The 25,451-nt window shown below is 37.3% G+C and overlaps 1 protein-coding gene across 6 annotated transcripts in view; it reads right to left on the reverse strand.

Annotated features, from left to right (window-relative positions):
• TRDN (triadin) overlaps positions 1-25,451 on the reverse strand; it is a 107,108-nt gene that overhangs the window by 20,032 nt on the left and 61,625 nt on the right. For all 6 annotated transcript variants that reach the window (XM_054061943.1, XM_054061947.1, XM_054061944.1 and 3 more), the window contains 6 exons: positions 20,574-20,624; positions 14,176-14,235; positions 11,507-11,566; positions 9,249-9,308; positions 6,646-6,705; positions 3,059-3,253 (listed from right to left, as the gene is read on the reverse strand). In XM_054061943.1, coding sequence (XP_053917918.1) covers positions 3,059-3,253; positions 6,646-6,705; positions 9,249-9,308; positions 11,507-11,566; positions 14,176-14,235; positions 20,574-20,624 — 486 coding nt within the window. The remainder of the gene's footprint in view (positions 1-3,058; positions 3,254-6,645; positions 6,706-9,248; positions 9,309-11,506; positions 11,567-14,175; positions 14,236-20,573; positions 20,625-25,451) is intronic.

The raw sequence follows: 25,451 nt of genomic DNA on the forward strand, positions 1-25,451 counted from the left end.
CAATCAGCCAAGATTGAAACCTAAGGAATTGTAAATTAATGTGATTTTCCAAATATCTCTTCATGGCCAAAAATTCATTTCAATTTAAAATCTCCTGTTAAGAGAAGCTTAATTTTCACCTTATAACTCTGTAATACTGGCACAGATATTCATCCCAGTACTAATAAATCATGCCAAAATTTGAGACTAGATTCTTATTGATAAAACAGTCATAGATATTTCTGTCATTGGAATTAATCTGATTTATCCTAGGAAATAACGTATATTTTTAAATTTTAGTTTGAGTAAAGAATGATGCAACAACAGGGACTTCATAACAACCTTCTGTGACTACTGTTATATTTTTTACATTGTAGAAAAGCTGGCAGAACTACTCCCTTGAGCAAGGAGAAGTAGGATTGAAGGATCAGGAAATCTTGGCAAAGCCATACTGACTTTAAAATTACGTTCACTTTGGGTCACAGTGGGACTGAAATATGAACTGAATTTTCTCAGAGCCTCCAGCTGGGCAGCAGCAGCTTATGGTGGAAAAGTGAAAGATGAAAGTAGAAAAGTCAGCTTTCACTGAATTTGTGTAGCCCTATCTCCAGTGATAAGGGCAGCTGAAGAGGCTCCTTTATTCCTTCACTCCAGGTGCTCCTTCCCACTTTCACTTGCACAGTCATTGGGACCACAATCTAAAGCAGACTGACAAAGGGATCTGTGAATTTTTGATGTTAAGATGGATCATTTTGCTAATATTTATCAGTTAAAATGGTGGGAGGTGAAGCACAAAAAACCGCTAAACAAACAAAAAACTATCCACCACCACTCTCTATCGCTCTTTCTAATCTTTGTCTCCTACTTACTTGAAATATTTTGCTGTCAGGGATTAAAGTGCCTCATCTGCACATGACTGCTTTTTGAGAGCCTTATACTGAACAGCACGGATTGGATCACACTGTACACTGAAAATCTGTCAGAGAAAGAAAAAAACTGAAAGAAACAAACTGAAAAAAACCTCAAAAATTTGCTGAACTTTCTCCTTGGTCACAACAATCAGCATAAACGATGCTGCTTTGATTTTGTGCCTCAAAGGCTCCAGTAATTCAAGTAAAAACTAAAATTAATTAGAATATAAATAAATGTTAAAAAAATACTGCTTCAGTGCACTATGCATCTCAGAAAAGGTGCTATGCCTCAAAATCTCTTAGATTTGTAGAAACATATTTATGCAGCTCCTAGAGAGTCCAGACCTGATGGCTATGAAGATCTGAGAGATTCTGCCCTGGCAGACTCATATATCCAAGCAGGAATGACTGCTTTGATGCTCAGGTATAACGATTTATCTGTGGTTATCAGCTGAAAGGATCAGATAAGCGTCCTCTGCAATGCTGAGCTGCCTCTATTAATGTCAGAATAATCCTGTGCCTTCTGTGTGGCAATTTGTACAGAGAGGCAGGTCCTGCCGTCTTCATTCATACAAAACTGTACTTAATGCCACACAAGAGCCACAGGGAAATCAGGGGACAGTCACTGCAACTTGGGGTTGGAAGAACTCTGACAAAGAGAAATATGTAGTTAACTCCTCCGTTTGGTGTTTGATGCATGTGAATTCTTTATCACTTAATTTCTTCCTTTCACCAGGCTAATGACTTTACTTTTTAGGATAATTTTGGAAACTGTTCACATCAAATTACATCTGGCAGGTATGCAATTACGACACTAATCTAAGTGGTGTGGTTGATGTACCTGAGAGATGCGATGCCTTCTAGGCGGACCTGGACAAATTTGAGAAGTGGGCCTGTGTGAACCTCATGAGGCTCAGTGAGGCCAAGTGCGAGGTCCTGCACCCCATATCAACACAGGCTAGGGGATGAAGGGATTGAGAGCAGCCCTTCTGAGAAGGACTTGGGGTACTAGTAGATGAAAAGCCAGACACGAGCAGATAATGTGTGCTTGCATCCCAGAAATGCCAACTATATCCTGGGCTGCATCAAAAGAAGTGTTGCCGGCAGTATGAGGGAAGTGATTCTGCCCCTCTGCTCTTATGAGACCCCACCTGGAATACTGCATCCAGCTCTGGAACCCTCAGGACAGGAAAGAAATGGATCTGTCAGGTCCAGAGATGGGTCAAAACTTATCAGAGGGATGTAACACCTCTTCTATGAGGAAAGGCTTAGAGACATGGTGGTGTACAGCCTTGAGAAGAGCAAGCTCCACAAAGACCTTATCCTGGCCTTCCAGTAAAGGGACCCTATACGAAAGATGGGGAAAAACATTTAGCAGGGCCTCTAACAATAGGACAAGGGGTAATGGTTTTAAACTAATAGAGAGGAGAGTAGATATAGGGAGAATTTTTAATCTGAGGGTGGTGAAGCAGTGGAACAGGTTGCCCATAGAGGTGGTAGAAGACCCATCCCTGGAAATATTCAAGGTCAGCTTGGACAGGGCTCTGAGCAACTTGATTTAGTTGAAGCTGCCCCTGCTTATTGCAGGGGGGTTAGACTAGATGGCTTTTAAAGGTCCATTCCAAACATTCTATGATTTTATAATTCTGTTTCTATGATCATTACATCATAAAATACCTGACAAGACAATGCCTCATATAATCTGATGTAATACAAATTATTACATTCCCTTTCCTCTGCTGCTACTTTCTGTATTACTACTGAAGTCATATGCAGATGTAGAAACAAAACATAATTCCCAATAGGTCATTAGACAGTTTGTATTTTCTAAAATAACTTTACTAGCAATACTCTACATAATGTTCTACTCAGCAAATCCATGAATATTCAGGCCTAACTGAAGAGAAATTTGTCATTGGTAAAGAGGAATTTAAACTAAAATGAATTTTTAGCCATGAAAAACAGAATATTCTAGTTATTTAGATTAAGCTTATTTTATCCTTGTTAGCCTCTTTCTAGTGATCTGAGGTTCATCTGGAATTTATTTGTACTGCACTTTTCCTTTTCATGGATGAGCTTTGCTCCTTGTCAGTTTTAACTCCATTCTCTCTGCTTCTTCCCTACTACCTTTTTAATATCTTCATCTGTTTCCTCTTGCTTTTGTTTACCTTTCTTTTCTGATTTAGTTACAGTCTGAAGAGCTCTGTCCTCCTTAACTTTCGGTTTGGCCTTTATTAGCCCAACTTCTGTTGTTTTAGTCTCTGTCTGCTTGACCTTCTCAGGTGTCTTTGCATCTCCTTTTCCATCCTTCACTTCCCTTTTAACTTTTGCTTCCACTTTAGTGCTTTTTACTTTCTTCTCCTCTGCAAGTAATAAAAAAAAATTCTTTCAGTGACATTCTTTTTACCCCAAATAATACTCAATACCATTTATTTTATCTTATGTTATTACTAATGAGTGTTTCTTCATCATTAACAATTTCCTCAGATTTTATGAAAGCTATAATCCCCCCCCAAACCAGAAAGACTTAGGCAGAAATATAAGATGCAAACAAGTTTTACCTTCAGTCCTATACTAAGTATTTCGCTGATGCTAAGGATAATAACCTATCGTAAATAGTCGATATTTGTAGTGGCAATATGTTAGCTTTTCTGGTTTAAACTACAGAGACAAATGTTGGTCATGAAGCAAACAAATAATTCCAGGCTAAATCTGAGTAACTTTAGACTTCAGAAATCATAGGCAAATTCTGTTGAAAGCTCTAAATGTCGTTGTTTTGAAGTACAGCTATCTGTGAGCATTGTTTTATGCACCAATTCTAGATCTCAGACCAAGAAGACTTGAGTTCTTGAGTCTACATCTATACCCAACCTGAAAGACTAATCTGAGACAGGCCAATTCACTACATGCCCTGCAGCAGAGAAGGTTTAGGAAAGCATGGGTTTGGGTAAGACAGGTCCTGCTTAACTAACCCAATCTCATTCTATGACAAGGTGGATGAGGGAAAGCCCATGGATGTTGTCTACCTAGACTTTAATAAAGCTTTTGACGCAGTTTCCCACAGTAGTCTCCTGTTAAAACCAGCTCCTCATGGTTTGGAGGGCACACTTTTTGCTTGGTAAAAAAAACAGTTGAATAGCTGCGTCCAGAGAGTTACAGTGAAAGAAGTTAAGTCTAGTTGGTGACTGGTCACAAGTGGTGTTTCCCAGGGCTCAGTATTGGGGCCTGTTTTGTTAAATATCTTTTATCAATGATCTGGACAATAGGACTGAGCCCACCCTCAGTTAGTTTGCAGATGACACCAAGTTGCGTGGGAGTGTTGTTCTGCTTGAAGGAAGGAAGGCTCTGCAGAGGAATCTGAACAGCCTGGATTGATAGACACAGGTAAATTGTATGAGGTTTAACAAAGCCGCCAAGTGCCAGGTGCTGCGCTTCAGTCACAATAACCACATACAACACTACAGGCCTGGGGAATAGTGATTGGAAAGATGCCCTGCAGAGAAGAATCTGGCAGTGTTGGTCGATAGCTGGCTGAATATAAGCTGGCAGTGTGCCAAAGTGGCTAATAAGGCCAAGAGCTTTCTGGTGTGCATCAGAAATAATGTGGCTAGCAGGACTAGGGAAGTGATTGTCCCCCTGTGCTGATGAGGCTGCACCTCGAATACTATGTTTAGTTTTTGGCCTCTCGCTACAGGAAGGGCATTGAGTTGCTGGCGTGCATCCAGAGGAGGGCAATGAAACTGGTGAAGGGTGTGGAGCCCAAGATTTATGAGGAACAGCTGAGAAAATAGGCGCTGTTAAGGCTTGAGGAAAGGAGGCTGAGGGGAGACCTTATCGCTCCTTACAACTACCTGAAATGAGATTGTAGTGAAGCATGTATTGGTCTCTTCTCCTAAGTAAGAAGTGATGTGATGAGAGGAAACGGCCTCCAGTTGTGCTGGGGGAAGTTAAACTGGATATAAGGAAATATTATCTCACCGAAAGGGTCGTCAAGCATTGGAACAGGCTGCCCAGGAAGCGGTTGAGTCATCATCCCTGATGGCATTTAAGAGAGGTATAGGTATGGTGCTTAGCCATACAGTTTAATGGTGGACTTCACCATGTTACATTTATGGTTGAACTCGATGATCTCAAAGGTCTTTTCCAACCTAAACAATTCTGTGATTCTGCTAGAGAGTAGGGGGGCTCTATAGAGTGATCTGAACAGGCTGGGTTCATGGGATGACAAAGGCATGTGGTTTAACAAGCCCAAGTGCAGGATTTGGGACACAAAAAACCCGTGCAGCAATACAGGCTTGGGAAGAGTGGCTTGAAAGCTACCTGCAGAGAAAGACCTGGGGGTGTTGGTCAACAGCTGACTGAACATGAGACAGCAATGTGTCCAGGTGGCCGAGAAGGCCAATAACATCTTGGCTTGTATCAGAAATTGTGTAGCCAACAGGACCAGGGAAGTGATTCTCCCCCTGTACTCAGCACTGGTGAGGCCGCACCTTGAATACCGTGTTCAGTTTTGGGCCCCTCACTATAAGGAAGGCATTGAGGTCCTGTAGTGTGTCCAGAGAAGATCGATAAGGCTGGTGAGGGGGCTGGAGAAAAAATCTATGAGGAGACGCTGAGGGAACTGGGGTTGTTTAGCCTGGAGAAGAGGAGGCTGAAGGGAGACCTTATTGCTCTCTACAGCTACTTTAAAGGAGGTTGTAGAGAGGTGAGTGTTGGTCTCTTCTCCCAATGATAGGTGATAGGACAAGGGGGAATGGCCTTAAGCTGCATCAGGGCAAGTTTAGACTGGACATAAAGAAAAATTTATTCGCCGAAAGGGTTGTCAAGCACTGGAGAAGGCTGCCCAGGGAGGTGGTTGAGTCACTATCCCTGGAGGTGATATAAAAGATGGGTAGATGAAGTGCTTAGCGATATGATTTAGTAGTGGACAGATATGGTAGGAACTGATGATCTCTGAGGTCTTTTTCAACCTAATGATTCTATTATTCTATGGTATACAAGCATAACTACTGAACTGTAAATATCAGTGGCTGAAGATACACTAGAATTTGGTGAAACCAGGAGTATTCCTTCTGCTCCTATATATCAGCAGCTTTTTCTCACCTGAGACATAGATGCTGACAATATGAGGGTTTCTTCTTCACTTCAGTTAAAAATCCAGCAGTAGTTTAAAATGCCTCTGAACATGGTTTAAACTAATTCCTTTAGTGGTTGTCTCCATCCTCAAGACAAAACTTGAATGATGCAACATCCATGTCCTCTGTAAGACTGGACTTTCATTTCTATTAAGTCACTGCTGACTAGAACTGAGTAGACTGATTTTATCAATATGTGAACTGAATAGTTCTAATTATTCTAAAACAGAGTATAGATATTTTTATGAGGGACAATTCTTACTTTCAAACAAAGCCATGGCATGACCAAATATATTCCTGCTAGTGAAGAAAGAATTTCCTCAACTCAACCTTCCTCAAACCTAAGTATGCCAAATCACTTACAGATAGGCCTGCTCCTTTTTCAGGGAAATAATAGTTTAGGCATTTAATTTTCATCTTTGAAATTTCAAAAGAGATTGTGCATAGAACTTACGCTGGATGTTCTAAAGACATTTTAATTCAAATTTGCTTTTAATTTCATTATATTGTCATGTAGTTGATTTTTCATACACTTTATAGTCTCTGCTCCAATAAAATCATGTTTATGAACTTCAATGTAAATTCCAGTGAAAAAAGATGTAATATAAATAAATAAATACCTTTGGGAGGAGGTCTGTTTTCAGCTTTTTCATGTCTCTCAGGTTTGTCTTTTTGAATTACTAGAAATGAGCAGAATTGTATGTTAAGAAATAGAAAAACAAACCCCCACAAATGAAAAAGAATGAGAAAATATTGCTCAAACACGACCATATCCCGGACACTGTCACATTTCTTCATGATTCCTGCTTTTCTGTTTACAAAAATCTTGCTTCTTTTACTCATGTTCACACGCTGGGGTAAAAATCTTCAAAATATCTGTTGAGACTCATCTAATCAGAAGACAAGGCAGTCACAGAGATCTGAAGTCTTGTAAGGAATGTTTACACTGCACATTCCAGATGACACAAACTTGCTCGGCTCAAGCTCTGAGCAGACACAGGCTTGATCTTCTTGTGCCTCAGCCAACAGGAACTTGTGCAACTACATTCATCTTACAGAAAGGGGTTTTTATTAACTTGGGCTCACTGTCATACAAACACAGCCACAAACCTAGTGCTCACTTCAGAGCCCACCTTGAGTGAGTTCGTGTCTGCACAGAATACACTGTGTAAACATATACAGTGCTATATTCCAGAACACCTGTCAAAATTTTACATGGAGACTTCTATCTTTCCTTTCTTGTCTGCCATCCAGGCATATTGCCAGAATAAAACAATTCTTGAGACTTAATTACACTTCTTTCAAGTGATAACTATGTGATAGCAACATCCTCTCTAACTGAATTCCAGCCTGGAATTGCTACCTGCATAAGCTGTGATTGATAATTAGACTTGTTTTTATGTATTTTCAAGATAGCTCTCTCTTAGATGATGTATTTAAATTGCATTCCTATCACTGGAGCTTTCTGGAGCCTTTAAGAGAGGACTAAAGAAGTATTCGAGGTCTTTTTGTTGAAGGTAGAGAAAATCTCTGCTATGTGGGAATTAGCCACTCAATTTTCAGTATGCTTATTCCCTGAAGTTGGCCTGGACCTGAGCATTCTCATTTTCTAGTGACTGCAAGTGAAAGAAATGGCCCCTCAGCACTACTGGTAGCTGATCCAGTTTGGAGAAGAAAAAATGGGTGTGAGTCTGGAAGTGGATAGCTCAGCAAACTGCCAGCAGAAATGTGCCTTTGGAAGCACTAAGGGCAACAAGTGTGCTAGTGCACTAATTCCACACACAGAGGCTTGCATGGCATGGGAACAGTTCAGGAGAGGGTAGCACGCCTATGTGTCAGACTGCAGCAGAAAATCTCCCTAGCTCAATTCTTCATAAAATTTTCTGGCCGGTGACTAGAGTCACGGCTGCTATTAAACACATTAAAGCTGTAAGTGATTATTTGGTTAGCAAGCAGAAGATAAATGAGTAAACAGGCTGGCTGCTCATTAGGAATAACTCAGTGATCCTTGAAGTTATTTGCTTTTCAAATCTACACAGACACTGTGGGCATTTATTTTGTCTGGATTACTTCGTGTGATTTCACTTTATAGAAAAATCACACGCTTTCCAGTTATATATTAAAAGTAGGAAAAAAAGACCAAATATCGCTTTTAAAGAGAAGCTGGACAATGGCAACCTTTCAAAGTTTTTTAAGACCTTAAATCTTCATTGAACTTCTCTTTCTTCGCTCCTACTTTTTGTTTTGCATTTGTCCTTGAGTCCAATGATTGAATTGTATATTTGAATCTATATTGTCTGAATAGATTCAAACTAAATCTAATTAGTTGACATTAATCAGAATGCTGTAATAGACTGATATTAAGACACATTGCATAGAGTGTTTTTTTCAAGAATTTACTGAATAAAAGTAAGAAAAGAAAAAGAGTGAAAAATAAATTAACTACAGAAATACCTAGCTTCCAAAAATGAGTGGATGTAGAAAAAAAAAGAGAAAAACTCAGAGTGAAAACATTCAAATGCCAACTAATAATAAATATTATTCTTTAAAAAATTGCATAATAGGGCAAGCTGATTGTTTTTTTTAAACACTCCTGTCCAAATAATGGCTAAAGTTGAAATTATCAGTCAAAAGAATACAGAAAATCTCTCCTTACACAGTATATTGCTTCAGAATATATATGATAATTAGTAAATCTTAACCAAAGCCACTTCTGCCATGGAGGACAGTACAAATCATGTACTAAAATGAAAATTTTATTGCAAAAAAAGAGAGGCAAGAGAATGAGAATCTATTTTTGGATGTCATAGAAGACCCAGACTGAGAGACAGTAAACACTCTTGCATTATGTCTGCACTAGACTGAAAACTGATACACACGAGAAAGCCTTCTTTGCAAGCAAATTACTGAATCCCACTGTAGAGGAAAAGATGCCAAGGAATGCAAATGTAATAGTGGTAGGCTTATTCCTTTAGCTGCACAAGAATGATTCATAATTACCTCTGTGCATCAAAACAGGAGAACTAAGCAAGAAATATATGCTGAGCAAGACTTCACTGAGGGGCTGAGCAAGACCTGCTCAAGTAAAGGTGAGAGTACCCAAAAAATCTACAGCATGGACTAGAAGAACTTTATACTTTAAATGCTCATCTCCACTGTCTCCTAAAATATATAAGCACCGAATACTTAAAATTGAACAACATCTAATAATGATCCGTGTTACCTTTGGAAGGTGCTTTCTTTTCAGTTTTTTCTGGCTTTTCAGGTTTCTCTTTTTGAATAGCTAGAAATAAATAACAGCATTAATGGTTATTAAAAAAAAAAATGTTGCATTTTAAGTAAGAAAAAGGAGAAAAAGGTATCAAGAAACACAACAAGGCACCATGTCTATCCCTGCAAAGTACCAGAAAGACCGATCCAACTGCTGCTCTCTGCTGTTGATGCCAAAACACATGATTTAAACTTTTAAAAAAGTCACCACCACTCCTGAACTCTCTGCATTGGCTGGAGGAGGAATGGTCTTTCTGGCTCAATTGTAATCATAGAATCATAAATAGTTTGGATTGGAAGGGACGATGAAGGTCATCTAGTCCAAATCCCTGCAGTGAGCAGGGACATCTTCAACTAGATCCGGTTGCTCAGAGCCCCATCCAACCTAACCTGGAATGTTTCCATGGATGGGGACATCTACCGCTTCCCTGGGCAACCTGTTCCACTGTTTCACTACCTTCAGTGAAAAAAAAAAATCTTTCTAATATATAGTCCAAACTTTTCTTCCTTTAGTTTAAAACCATTACCCCTTGTCCTGTTGCCACAGGCCCTGATAAATGTTTTTCCCCATCTTTCTTATAAGCCACCTTTAACTATTGAAAGGTTGCAATAAGGTTCCTTGGAGTCTTCTGTTCTCCAAGCTGAACAACCCCAACTCTCTCAGCCTCTCTCCAGAGGGGAGGTGTTCCAGGTCTTTGATCATTTTTGTGGCCCTCCTCTGGACCTGCTCCAACAGGTCCGTGTCTTTTCTATGCTGAGGGCTCCAGAGCTGGTCACAGTATTCCAGTCTCACCCGAGAAGAGTAGAAAGACAGAATGGCTTCCCTCAGCCTGCTGACAACACTTCTTTTGATGCAGCCCAGGATATAGTTGGCCTTCTGGGCTGCAAGTGCACTTTGCCAGCTCAAGTCCAGCCTCCCATCCTCTAGGACCACCAGGTGCTTCTCCACAGGGCTTCTCTCAATCTTTTCATCCCCGAGTCTGTATCGATACTGAAGGCTCGCTCTACCCAAGTGCAAGACTTTGCACTCCACCTTGTTGAAGCTCATGAGGTTTTCACTAGCCCGCTTCTCCAACTAATTCCATGAAAGAAGGTAGTCACAAAGAGTTGTGCTTATTTATGTTGTTTACTGGTTTATTTTTTATATTTTGTTTACACCGCTGTTTACTGTTTTATTTTAGTCTATTGTTAATTTTGATCTTTCTTGTTTATTACTTTGGTTCAGTTCTGAAGGAATTTCTGAACTCCACATAACAACTAACAGTTTTTCCAGCTATGAATGATTAAACACTATAATTAATCACAGATCTAATTGCAGTTGCATTATAACTAATTCTCTTTAGGGCTTTCTGTTTGCTTTTAATTTCCACTTTACAAATTGAAATAAAGTACACTATAGTGACTAGATTTCTGGCTCAGGTTTCAGAATATATCTGGTCTGGGCAATAGTCACTGAGTGGTACGTACTCTGGAATATTCTCCTATGTGTGTTCTGATTTGGTATTTTTGTGTGATTAATGTTTACATAGTAACTTGTTCATGGGTGGGCAGAACTGATATTTATGTGTGTTCATATCCTCTGAGGTACCAGGCTTGTGAAAACATTCAGCTGCTTATTTGACTCCAGCATATGAGTTTATACTGAGAACACTAAAATATATGCATGAGCATTGCTAGGTATTCTCTAGTCTTGTGTTGATGTTTGAAAAGAAAGTAAGAATTGTAGAAGATAAAGCAGTGCTAGGTACCTATTTATTGCAAGAAACTTCTTAAATAATTAGTCCTGTCCTATTTAGTACCTACACAACAACCCTACTCAGTATTGTGTTTAAAATGTAGGGGTTTTTTCACATGTCCCGCCTCATTACCTTCGTATACAGCTTTTGAGGTGTTCTTCCCTGATTATCATATTCTCTTAGCAACCATACTTACTGTGAGTGCTGGAAATACTCAGAGGTTACTGGGAGATTGTACTAATCCAGAGTATAAAATATGTTATCTCTTTTCCTCAGAAAAAAAGCAACAAACATGCAGAAGGAACAGAAAATGCTACACTGTCTGTCTGCAAACCTTGGTATAATCTTAGGACTTTAATTCATAAAGCACTGTAACATTTTTTCCAATCAAGGGGATACATAAATGGAAGTTGAGTAGACAGTTAGTTCTGGTGCACCTCGAAATGTAAAATAAGTTCTGACATTAAATCATTACCTGCATGCCTTTCCCTTTTTTCTGTTTTTTCTTGTCTTTCCAGTTTGTCTTTATGTGTCACTAGGAAAGAAGAAATGTGTGTTTATATATGTATTAAAAAAACCCAAACAAAACAACAAAATCAAAATAACAACCTTCAGAAAAGAACCAAAAATAATTCTACCAAGATACGCCTTAGGAGGCAAAGTGGCAAACTCTTACTCTTGAAGTATCCCGTGCATTTCTGCACATCATACTAGGTGAGTTTGAGCAGACAACTATCTAACATGTTACTGCTTACCGTGAAAGTCATAGTAGCATGCAGTTTACTACAGTAAGATCATTGCTTGCAATTATCTGTCCATTCTTAAAGGGAGCCTTTTGTAAAACTGTCAAGCTCTAAGGCAGCATTTACAGTAAATGCTGCAGCCTGTAGTAGAAAGAGGACATCACCAGGGCCACTCCATATTCTTTCAGGCAGAGGCTTGTAAATACCCTGGAGCATAAGAACAGTAATGCACAAATGACACGCTTGTCGTTTGCCAGCTGGCTTGAAATGGATAGCCAGTAACAGATAGGGATAGCTAGCAATGGATACAGATAGCTGGTAATGGACACTAGCTGAGATCAGACCCTGGCAATGATGATCTCAGAGCCATAATTAGATGCCCAGCATGCACAAAGTAAAAATTGACATTATGACAGTGGAAACTATATTATGTATTAATCACATAACATTTTCCACTGACTTTTCTCAGGATTTTACACAATAATTTTCCAGACAATGGGAAATAAACGTGGATTTTGGAGCACTTCAGATGAATCAGCTGTGAAACTGCAAGATGGCTGTAACTCTAACCCTGCAGAGATTTCATCCCAGTTTAGTAAAAGTCCCCTTGTCAAATACAAGAAACTTAGGAAGTTCTTTTACAGTACCACGAATTTCATATCTAATTGGAAGCAAAAGAACATGGCTGGAGAATATTCAGGCTTTAACCAGTTTTAGGAATGTAGTGATAAAATGCATGTGTTCCTGACATAGGTAACTGAATCCCTTGACTGCGACACTTCTAATTTTCTGTGTCATTAGATACATTTCCTAAACTTAATCTCAGAAGTTGATTAGAAGTTGGAGTGGGATATTTTTTACTCTCTCCTTTACTCTCTCCTTACTACTTTCTCCTGAATCTTGAAAAGGGAATGTATTTAAAGTAGAAAATATGCACTTAAATATAGGAATGCAGTGAAACTTTAGTCTTCTAGTCACACTACAATGAAATGGGCGTTAGAAAGACATGATCTGAAAGAAATGTTTCTTAGTACTGTGAATACAGAGAACCTCTATAAGGAGTAGTGTTCTAGTACCAATTTTCACTAAAAAAAAATTAGGTAATACATTCACTTTAAGATAAAAAGCAGACAGACAGAATATTAATAGGAGTTATTGTCTATCTGAGATTGGATGGGTTAATTTTTTCTTGTTCTAAGAAACTTTTAAAAAAATTAAACATTCTCCTGCTATCAAATAAAATTGAAGAGTTTCCCAAGTTTTCCACAAAATACCAGGAGTCTTAATGGCTCATTCATTCTGTAATATGGAACATTGTAGTGTTTGCTCTGTAATTTTTCCAAATCTGAGAAAAAATTATTTTCTTTCCACCATTCCATTTTCTAGTAATAAATATTCATTCTAACAGATACTTGAGCTTTCGGACCTGCCATGAATCTCTAGAGTCAGACTTGCTAACATAATATATTTTGAATTACTTAAATAAACTGGAAAATCTCCAATCAGGGACCATTAGAAAGGCTTAGTCAGGCACAGATTTCAGGAATGTGAATGTTCAGTTGGGTTGTGAAATTCATGGCCTTGGTCTGAAATAAATAACCCATGGCTGGATATTGAGTCTGCCATTTTTCAGGTGATTTGTTATGACCTATGACCTATTTGATCTTCCAGAATGGGTTTCTTCCTCCAGCTTGAGACTTCATTAATCAGTTCCTACAAAAAGGACATGTATTCAGAAGACTTAAAGTGTTTTGACAAGTAGGTATGTTCCAACAAAATTTCATTTTGCCAAAAAGTCCCTCACAAAGCCTCAAACTAGGTGATGGCTCTTGGATCCCAGAGCTAACTTGTGACTATTGGGCGTAGAGGAAGCAGTTTCCTGATTTTGACTCCTACAACAGGTGTATCTGTAATTTGTTGTTGACATATATCAACAGCAAATTACTAAATTCTTTCTGACACACTCTCCCTGACAACTCTGAAATGAGTCTGGGGAAATCTTTTTCTAAGACAGGTCTCTCAAGCAGAATGCCTCCAGGAACCAGACCCTGTACGGTATAATCTACTCAGTACGTTCTGCTCCAAAGTATTCCCAAAGACAAATATTATGCTTGGATTTATTCAAGATAAATAAAGAAGGCATCTATTTATGATCTGTGCGTCTTTTACATAAGATTATAATGCAGTGAAAACTTATTAATTAATATCTATCATTTTAGCCTTTCTGCAGAGTGATTAATTCAAAGTGCTTTTAAAATCCTCGTTCTCCTTTCAGATGGCTTTCACAACACCTTGTCCATCCTTAAACATAATTGGGATTCATAAGGAGAGTCTAAGGATCAATCAATTAGACTGTTTTGAATCACTGGTGAAAAAAGAACATTAAATGCTGAATACATACCCTTTAGGGGTTCCCTTCGCTCAATTTTTTCTTGTTTTTCAGGTTTGTCTCTGTGAATTACTAGAAAAAATAATAATAAAATCCACAATAAATCTATAATCTGGAGTTATTATATAAACTTACTATTTCACCAAAGTGATGGAGGGACTATATTTGTAAAATCAAATAATGGATTTTAACTCTGAGTTACAGGTACTAGAGGGTGTATAGACCTTATTAATGTCAATACTTAATTCCAGGTCCAAGAGATATATTTTCATTGAATAAGCCTTCAGATGTTAGACCATATTTTTGTTAAATAAATGATTATTCAATAACTTAAATCTACAGGATCTCTTTTGGTCCTGTTACACAAACAACCCAACTCTGACAGATTTCTGACGGAGGAAATTACTTTCAGTCCTTGACAGCATTGCTTTCTATTCTTAATGAAAGCAAAAAATAAAAGTCTAACATATTGATTTTCAGGCTCTTTTTTCTTTATTTTTAGCTGTTACTTCAGACACCGGGTGGATTAACAAGAAAATATCTCTTTTTAATCAGAGTGTAACTTCAGGAAGAGCAGCTGTTTAAAACACAAACAACTACATGTCCTGCAAGAAGAAGGTGAACATGAATCTTTATGGACTTGATTGCTCATCCAACATGTTTTTGGATATGACTTTATTTTTCATCCTAATGATTTAGACAGACAAAACCATTCCTTGTCAACCTTTACTACTAGAAGACTAGCATTTTGCAATTTACAAGTATTTGTAAAAAATATTATGTTTGCACTACTAAAGTTTCTGTGAACAAGCAAACCATAGAAAATACAACTCTAATTAAAAAACAACTGTAAGCTTTACACACAAGCACAATAATATTTTTGCATACATTAATACCAGTTTTTCAGCAAATGTCATTTCACAGAGGTGTAAATATTTTTTATTGGTTAAATATTTCATCATTAAAAATAGGTCCATGTTTTTAAGAAAATTAATTTTAATTATTCAGGAATTTAATTATGTCTTGCATGTGATTGCACTATCCAAATACATTTCCAGTCATAACAGGTAAAGTATTCTTCATAACAATTAGCAGTACAGTGGAAAAAGATTGAAGGGAGATTTTTCAAAGCGTTTAAAGAACGTGGGTGGCCAATTTACACAGACTGTGAAGAATGCAACAGCACCAGCAATGTATTACAGAATTAATCACAAATTGTAACTCATTCAGTTGCTTAAGGACATCTAGTAACAGACCAAGGAAAAGCAGTCTCCTTTCTCCTTACACTGTACAACTTAGACTGAATATTTTTGCAGAAACTGTAGCACGCTTTTGCATCTTACTTTTCCATTGGCAGGTGCTAGTTCTGTGCAAAACACTTCCAGGCAGCATGTTGTTAGTTTTGGATGAGGCAATACATAGTTTTGAGAACAATAGCTTTATGGTTGTCAACGGCGTGAAGCATGAACTTCTGCACGTCAAACAAAAACCTTTGTAATCTCTATGCCAAAAAGTACAGCTGAACTATGCAGAATATACTGACAATCAGAAAGCTTGTTTTTAGCCACAGAACATCTTACTTGTGTAGCGGAGAGTGTTGTGGGTTTTTTAAAATTTATTCTATTTTCTCCATAGCATGTTCCTATTTCTTGCTTTAAAAAAAACACCCCAACTGAGCCTTGAATGACACTAATTGAGTTGAGTGTCAGTAGATGTTAAAGTGGACAGAAAAATCTTATTTAAGGATCCTTCACATCATCAAAACGGTATAAAGGGATAAAATTCCAGGAAACATTAATTCTTGTGCGGACTCCAAGCTAAAAACATGGAGAAGGCATCAGTTGACTCCTTCTTGAGAAATAAAAGTAACTTGATGTATCTGGGCAGGGAGCCTGGAATGTGGATAAGGAGCGACAAAGCTGGCATAAGCATAAGCTATTTTTCTCTTCCCAATGATAGGTTGAAGGCGATCTCTGTTTGATTCAAGAGACGTATCCTGTGTGTTGATATCCCCATAGCCTCAGAGTTTGCTAAGCTCAGATTGTAATGTTTACCATTACCTCTTATGGACACTGTCAGAGCCATGGCTTTTGGGTAGAACCTTATCTGGAAAAGGCAAACATTGCCAAAAGTTAAAGGGTTCATGTTTCAGGGCTGTGATGACTGTCCATTTCTGACTTTTCTGCTCAGCAGGGACACCAGACTCCACTGAAACTTTTGATCATGTTTTCTACATGATTTTTCTTTTGCATATCGATTCTGTTTCCCCCTCTGAAATGTTTTCATGTTCAGCTTCACACGCAGTCCTAAAAGCTCTGTTGTAAAAAATACTTCACTGTCTACAGATCTTTTCCAGATTTAGTTACCTAGGTATCCATTTCTTCATAAGGGGCCTAATACCTAATACGTGTCGTTTTTCAAGCCCACAGTGCTTGGGTTCAAGCGTTAAGTTTTAGAAATAAGCCAGGCTGGCCATACTGTCATGTTTCGGTGAAACAAACTAAAGTCAATATGATATTATTTTTTTATATTAAAAAAAAAGGGAAAGTACATAAAAATGTCTTTAAGGCTGTGAAAAATAGCACTCTTCAGCCAAAAAATACTAGAACTAAATCTGTTCATTCAACTTTAATTCAAGCATTTTATTTGCTTTATGACATGCGTTGTAATTGAATGATCACCTCTTCTCTCTAGTTTATTTTTTGGGTTTTTTTGTTTTTTTAAATGATGCTGGAGTCATCCAGAAAAAAAAAAAAAGAATAACTGAAACTAGTTTTATGACAACTATGTAAGCTGCAAATTTACCACAATTTAAAGACATTTTGTTGGACCTCCTTGCTAATAATGAAAGATCAGAAATGCAAAACGAACTGTTTTTAGCATTGGAAAAAATATAGTACCTCAACTTAACTGGCTTAGATTTTGGAAATTGCTGAAACATTTTTGTATGACTTCGAATAAAAATTCAAACTGAGGTAAAAAGATGAGCATGAATAATTTCATCCTCAATGAGTGGAATGTGGTAAATTTATAAATAATCTAAAATAGGAGCTTATGATGGAAAAGTTTAAGGTCATTCAACAGTATATTACAACCTTAATCATATAAGAATATTCCTATCTATTTCACACAAAATCAAGAAGGATAGTATGTACGTGAAAGATTTTTCCAAATTTCAGTCATCAAATAGCATATTTTATTTTCAAATAGTGGAAGGGATAGTGAAGGGTGATGTGATTTAGATTTTCTTCCTTAGAGTGTTTGAGACAGAGACATTCCCTATCCCAAAAAAGCAAGTGTGAGAAGAAGAGATGTAACAAGGAGGCACTAGTTCCATGCCTAATAGAAGTAAAAATAGTTTCCATCTGAGTAAGTCTTAACTCTGCTGCTTACTATAAAGGTAGATGATGAGTGCAATAAGCATGAAGCAGGGATTGCTTGCTCCAGCTAACTGACTAAGTGCTTGTCTAGAGAGCAACACTTGAGAAAGTTAAGATAAATGAACTAATACAATGAAGTTAGAGTGCATTAGTCAGAGAGCATTAAACCGCTGTGTAGATACTTTTATTCAGAAGTAAAGTAACCTTAGATGGCTATAACTTAATTCTTCTTGAAAGAGCACTCAAAGAAAAGGAAAGGGCTTGATTTGAAGTGGGGCACAGATTTCCAGGTCCATAACAAAAATCTAAGGAAACTCAGCAATTAATGAACTGTGGAGGGACTTGCACTCATTACAAACCACCTTGGCTACCTGTGAAGGGGAGAGAGTCCCAAATCTTCCCCGACCAAATCCATATTTTCACCAAAATGCACACACAGGAGTGCCTAAACCTGTGCTGGATTTAACCCTTCAAAACAAAATATAAATATTTATATAGGAGTGAGACTCCCATGAGTTACATGTTTGTACAATTTAAAAATAGATTTAGTTGCAGCAGTCAGACATTTGTCAGAATTGAGATTTCAGTTTGATAACTCCTGGTGGTAGTCAAACTGCTAGGGTGAAGTAAACCATTGGCTTCACCTTAGAATGCTGTAAGACCATATAGCTAAATAAATACTTGACCCTGCACCTGTGCCACTGCACCTACACTGTTGCTCGTACCACATTATCTAGTTTAACTCAGGTATATCTGTAGCCATACCTCCAGAAATTAGAGCAGACAACCTTTGTGTTAAAAGTAAATATGCCATTTAACTTGCTAATTTTGTCAACTCATTTGGTTTTGTAGTACACTGTATATTTATCTATTCAGCTTTCTTAAACACCTTATCTTTCAGCTACAGCAAATTAAATTACGGGGATACATTTATTTGTCTTTATAATCTCATAATTTATCCATATGCTAAAACACAGACAGATTTATTCTGTGATGTTCAACACGTACATCAACAGAAAGACCCTATTAACAACTTGATAGGCATAGAAGTGACATATATGTGCTACACGTGGTAAATGAAATAGTTTTGAATGGACTGGAATCACTATGTCAAATCAGGCTGAATTCAGATATATTTTCTGCTAAAACCTGGAGAGGTTGTGCTAATTCAGAGACACAGGAATATCTGTCCTAAAATCACCATGATATAATCTGTGGCTGTCAGAGAAAACATTTCATTGTTAAACTGTATTCTTCCGTCCCTAACTCCCAACAACAATGTATTAGTGCAGTGGATATGGGAAAAGCCACAGAGTAGATCAATCTTTTTCCATTCTTTCTCAATATCTCTTGTAATAAGATATTTCTCAGAAATCCAGGTCAATTTATTTCACTGCTAATACCAGTTTTCCATACAAATCAGAAATGATCTATTAATTTTTATTATTATTGGACCTTCCATTAGACAGAAATGATATATCTACTTTTATCTCAAAATATTTTACTGTTGTTCTTCCTTGTTGCCAAAGTATTGCATAGTTACGTCTTATTCATTGATGGTAATAGTAAGAGCAATTGTAACACCTAATTCTTTAACAGCCTGCAGCAGCAGTTCGGAGCCTTACAAACTCTCTGTATATCACAAAATGACAGACTAACCAGACAGCTGTTCCTGGCTGAGCCAGCCCCATGTCCCAGCCTCTCCCTTCTGGCAACTACTCCAGCCATGACTATTGAGGTGGCCCCACACTGAACTCCCAGTTTATTAATGTCTTTCCTGTACTAGGATGTCCAGATTTGGATGCAGTATCTAGATGTAGTGTCATGAGAACTAAGTACCAGGGGATAATTTACCTGAGCAAATGCTTTGTTGAACCATTTCTCAGAGTATTTCTGCTTTTCAAGATTGAATCGACTAAGTACAATAATTGGAAAGGACTTTATTGTAAGTAGACACCTGAGTGCTTTTTTTTTCCAGACATTTTATAACTTCTTAATAATAATTTTTTGCAATACTCAATACAAAGAAATACATTCTAGTACAGATGAATTGGTACACAAGAGGATGTTTTGGTGAAGGCTGAAATTTCACTTGTGTTTTTAGAATAGTGTGCTGGAAAAGACCATAAATGGGATCCCTTGTTAATGGATCTGAGTTTTGCATGACTGGCCTACTGATGCCCTAAAAAATTCATTTTCATACACCATTAAGTAGTTGGGAAGCAGCTCTAGGCATCCCAGATGACCCTGATTAACACAGAACTGGAAAGTTAGCACTAGAGGTGTAAAATACTATAAAAATATATAAAGACTATATACAGAATTTAATGTAACTGTGTGAGGGAGGGTGTATGTATGTACAGACTATTTTTAATAAGCTTCCTTCTTACTTTCTTTTGACATCACTGAAATCATCAATGGTGTGTTAGAGAGACATTCATCAAATTTTATGTGGCTTAACTTCTACAGAGGAGGATTTCTTAGGCAAAAAAATCTGCTCATATCCCAGAATATTTCTTTGTTTACATGACCTCTGAAAACCAGTCCAAACCAGTTCTTCTTTGGATTTTTGTAAAGTGCCAGTAGAGAAGGTTAAAGAGTCTGCAAAAGAGTAGATTCTTAAAGTGGAGGCTTTCTTATCTCTGTTACACACCTGGCTCACTGCTAACTACGTCTTCCTAACTTGGATGGCGCCCACTGGCCTATAAATTTACTTTCTTCCTTGCCCAACACACTTCATGCCTTATGCACCAGAGAAAGTTCTTCTCTTTCTTGTACCTTTACTACAAAAAAGATACCTGGATAAGTTTGGGTAGAGATGCACTTATGAAAGTGCATTTACAATATAGTCACACAAACATAAAATGACACTATTTATTAATGCTAAGTTATACATGAATTTTTGATCATTACAGTCTGTGCCAACTGATCTTTGAATGCTTCTATAACAGAAGAGTGGTAATATATATAAACAAATACACTGCATATTGCACACGTATCTGTAGGTAAACCAACAAAAGAAATACTTGCCTTTCGGTGGTGTTCGCTTTTCATGTCTCTCTGGCTTCTGTTTATGAATTTCTGAAAACAAGGTAATGTGATGTTATCAATACTAAAATAATTTTCACACACAAAAATATCGGATGAATTATCATAATAAAAACCAATTAAGTGCTTCCAGTATTATAGTAGAGTCATGGCTTTATCTTCCGCATATTCAGAATTATACACAGTAAAGTTCTTTTTTTTATATATACATGCAGACAATACATATGGACAGAAATCCTTAAGTTACTCTAGTAATCACTGTTTTTAACTGAACAACACAGCTACTTTTAAAGTCAAGAACACATTTTGCTGCTCTGTAACATACACAGGAAAATTTTGGTCATGAATCAGAAAACAACATGTTTTCATTAAGCATACTTCTGTATGTATATCGAGTTGTTTACTAGGATTAGTATTTTATGCTTTCCAAATCACCTTTGGAAGAGAGAAGTGTTCTTCTTGATGCATTTTCTAGGTTTTTTTTAAAGCTCAAATGCTCAATTGGTAGCTCTAACACACAATAAAAGGTAGACTCAATTCTGTATACAAATTACAGAGATAAAAGTTCCCAGGTTAGGGATCGTTGTCTCAGAGAATGACTCATTTTAATCATGCTGCATGCGAACACACTGAGGATTGCCTTGTTAGAAGAGGAAGTGGTGCAGTATTTTCCTGCCCTTGCTATATCATTTCTTTCAAATAAAATTCCTCACCTCTGACATTGATGTTAAATCACTGTTATATACCTCTGTAACTTATTTTTTTCCTACTGTCCTTATTGTGCTGAAAAAAACATAATATGAAACATACAAAATATTGAATTTCAGAAAAAAAAAGAGAATTAATTCAGACTTTCATAACACTGTTTGCATGCAATGGTAGAAATTTCAAGGCCATTTATTACAAGTGCACATTAAAGACTACAGAGTGTTTGGTTTATTGTATTGTGCTTGTATTTCTTGCGGTAGGGAAACAGTATTAATTACTGGATCAAATCCAGCTTTAACGAAAGCATGTGCAAATCTCACTAGACTCTATGGGAGGTGTCTCCTTTTGTTTCAGGGTTAGATTAGGTCTGCAGGGTCTAAATAACAATAACACTGATCTCAGAGTTAATCCAACTGAGAAAAAGTTGTTTACATTACACCTCAACTCCAAGGAGTTACTTTAATGCCTGTTGAAGTCAATTGAAATCTTCCACTTATACCCTTAGTTATTCACCCAGGTTACTACAAGATGCACACTGCCAAAGAGATACAGTAGAAAATTATATTTTCCCTTCCCAAGACACTGATCTTTGCACAGGTTCTTGAAAATACATATGGAGTGTTTTTATTGGGAAGTATTTGCTATCTGAAATAATGATTTGGGTTTTGTGTCTGGTTCGCAATAAACATAACTGTTTTATGTCATCAGTCCACATTGCCTTCAGATAAAGAGAATATTATTTCACTGAGATAAAGAGTAATAAAGACCAGAATACGTATTACTGTTAGCCACTTATGCATGGTAGCATAACTAAGCTAGTTATACAATGTCCTTAAGCTAAAAGGGCTTTCTCTTCAGTTTTCATCTTGTTCTTTGCAGTCTGGGTGTGTAGTTCATTTATTGTTCTATAAACCTCTAAGATGTTCCTTAGGAAGTAACTATGCCAAATTGATCTGGATTATTTTTCTTTCTGCAACTATGTGACGATATTTTTTCTATCAATTGAGAGAATCTAGTTGTTGGATTTTCAAATTTTTCCCAGATGTCTTGTTTAAAAGGATGGAAAAAACTAGTTTAGGTAGCTTAACTGATAGGAATGGTGCAAGGAAAGAATAGCTGGAGGACTGTTCTCTGATTCTGAGCACATCTGGCCAGTTCTCCATGCTACTGCTCCAGACTGCCTCCAAACCCTGTCCTAGTGCATTTAAAGAAACCTGAGTTACTTCTTCTGCATTACAACATACAGCAGAGACATATTTCACTCAGCTCAAGGGGTCATTCTACACACAGAGATTAATGTGTCTCATTGCATGAAAAACCACATTCTTCAGGCAGAGACATCTACACAGACACATATTCCTTTCTTGCCTAAAGATGCCTCAGCTCTGCTGGGTTCCTACCACCCATTATGTGTCTCATTACAGAAAACAGGCTGCTTAGTCCTGAAAAAGTAAGTATAAATCCTTGTTATTTAAAAAATAAAAAAAGCTTCTTAAAATTACTGTGGGTTTAGGGAATTTCTTATCTCTGATTTGACTGCAAAATATATGTGGTGCAATGGCTGTAGAGCTGGCCCTCTAAATCAGCTCCGTGTTGTACCAGCATCGGGGTACACTTGATACAAACACCTCAGTAAGGTACACAAAAAAATGTTTTCTAGACAGCAGCACTGAGAATCTTGCCTAACTTGCTGTTGCAATTAGAGTACCACACATCACAAAAACACCCTATACAAATTTCTTCAAGTTAAATATATTTTCATAATACATAAGTATGTGTATATATGTTTTTATATATTGCAAAATATGTCACCGTTGCGAGCTCTTCACAAGCTCCCATTATAGTTTGAGCGATTATAAAAAATTGCAGCCTAGAATGCATAAATTCTGATACAAGACAACCTAAATTTTCCCAGCACAAACAAATCAAGTGATATGTATATGCTGGTCTTGATCAATTTACAAGACAGAAAATAGTGACTTCTTGCTAACTCCAAAATATTTAAAATAAGGAAACACATTAGATTATTTGATATTTTTTTCTGAGAGTCTCTGACTCATCCTTCATGACAAATAGCTTTAATTTTCTAGTAATCATATCATATCTTATTGCTGATTTGACAAAGTGGCTATAATATCATAGAAGACTTACATGGCCAGTTTAAAGCATGTAATTTATCTCTATCAGTGTGACACATTGTTAATAAATCCTAAATATTATGAATTCATGTTTAGAAAAATGACAGAATCAAGCAGCAGCAAGGATAATCTTTGTCACCACGGCAACCATCCAGACTCTTTATGAGACGACAGCATATTTTATTAAATTATTGTAAGGGAGTATGTGTTCTAAAATCTGTATTTCACTGATGATTGTTTTCTTCTGTCAAGCAGACATTAAAAAATTCTCTTTCCTCTTGTGTTTCTTGGGTTTTCAATGGATAAGGACTTTTTTTCCTTAAATATGGATATTGCTTGACACTGACTTCTCTACATCTCAGGTCTTGTGCAGGTACACAGAACATAGAGAGCGATCATTTTAAATAACTCCAAGAAGGGACGTTAGTTCTCTTCTCACTGGCCATTTCAAGTTGCTGAAAGGAGATGTATTTCACTATATTGTTAAAAGGCCAATCCATCTATCTGCTGCTGACCCAAAGCAGGCTCTCATAATCAGCTAAGAATCAATATTGCAAGTGGCTTTACTGAAAATCTCTGATGAATGTGCAGTTTGCAGTTAGCTTCCTCCACCCCTCATGCAGCTAATTTTCATTACCAGCAGTTCAGTGTTTAACAACAGCCTGGCACTGGGTACGTACTAGGAAACTTCACTCCAGGAAGATCAGGGTGGGATAAAGGAAAAATTACACTCTCCTGAATCCAGGTGGGCTGGTGGTGCAGCAATGTGCAAGTTTATATCAGTGTGAACGAAGAGCACAGCCCCTTATGACAGGGCATGAGGAGAGTCTCCTGGTTGCTGCAACAGAGTTTCTGTCTTCATCTGCACCCATGTTCCTGATTTTGCTTTTTTGTTATCTCCTTGTATGATATAGTAAAGCATAAAGTACTATTCTTAACCATTTTAATTGTACTTTGTTATGATAAACACTTATGGGGCTCAGCCCCCATAAATTGCTCCATGTACCATGTGGAGTTATTTCTCTAATATCCCATCTCTTTAATACCTGACTTCAAACATTAAGAGGGTTACATTTCTTCTCTTGGTAGGAAAGCACAACCCTGCGTCTTACTTCATAGGAGGATAAAGTGGCAAGTAGCAATCAGACATTGCTAAAACAGCTCCTACACCCCACTTTCTGCTGAGTTTCCATTTTATGGATGAAACATACTCTACAAAAACCCACTAACCAAATAAAAATGTAAATGATATAAGAAGAAAAGTGAGAAAAAAAGAGTTTGTTGTCCCCCCCCATCTGAAACACAAGAATGTTTTACTCATTGTAACCCAGAAAGTCAGCAAAAGAACTGGGAACTTAACTCTGATCCCTGACATTCATATTTTCCTCTCATACTTAAAACCATACTATTTCTACTTAAATACCATAGTGAGGATGGGACATAGGTTTAATGTATTTACTGTGTTAAAGGTATAATTAAACAGATGAATTTCATTTGGAATAATTATCCGTTGTTCTTTCTAAGCAAATTCTACCAGATGGTCATTTTTTCTCTAATCTCTTACAAGTAACAAAGCAATATACACCTTCTGCTCTTTGATATTCTATCTCTTATAAATATCTACGTGAGAAAAGGAAAAAGTCTTATTAAGAGTCCTAGTGAACCAGAGGTTAATAATTTGCTTTTAGGCACTCTAAACCTTTACAGTTATTAAATGGGTCTATATCCTTGCTAGTATATCAAGACTAATTGGTAGCAGGGAGATGATTATACTGAAGAGTTGGTGGAAATAGATACTGAGGGCAAGGCAAGAGTGAATGGTGTCAAGAGCTTTAGAAGGTGAGAGAGGTGTCATTTCTGATGTGTTCTAGACACTGTCTGTGTGAAAGATTGAAGTCAGCTCTCTTGCTGCTCAGAAGAAATTTGCAGTTGTGCAGCTGATGTCTATTTTTAATCTAGATGGTACCAGCTGGTGAGGGTGACAGTTTATCTTTGTGGGGCTCGGAGAATAAAA

This window comes from Cuculus canorus, chromosome 3, assembly GCF_017976375.1.
Source record: "Cuculus canorus isolate bCucCan1 chromosome 3, bCucCan1.pri, whole genome shotgun sequence".
Lineage (NCBI taxonomy): Eukaryota > Metazoa > Chordata > Aves > Cuculiformes > Cuculidae > Cuculus > Cuculus canorus.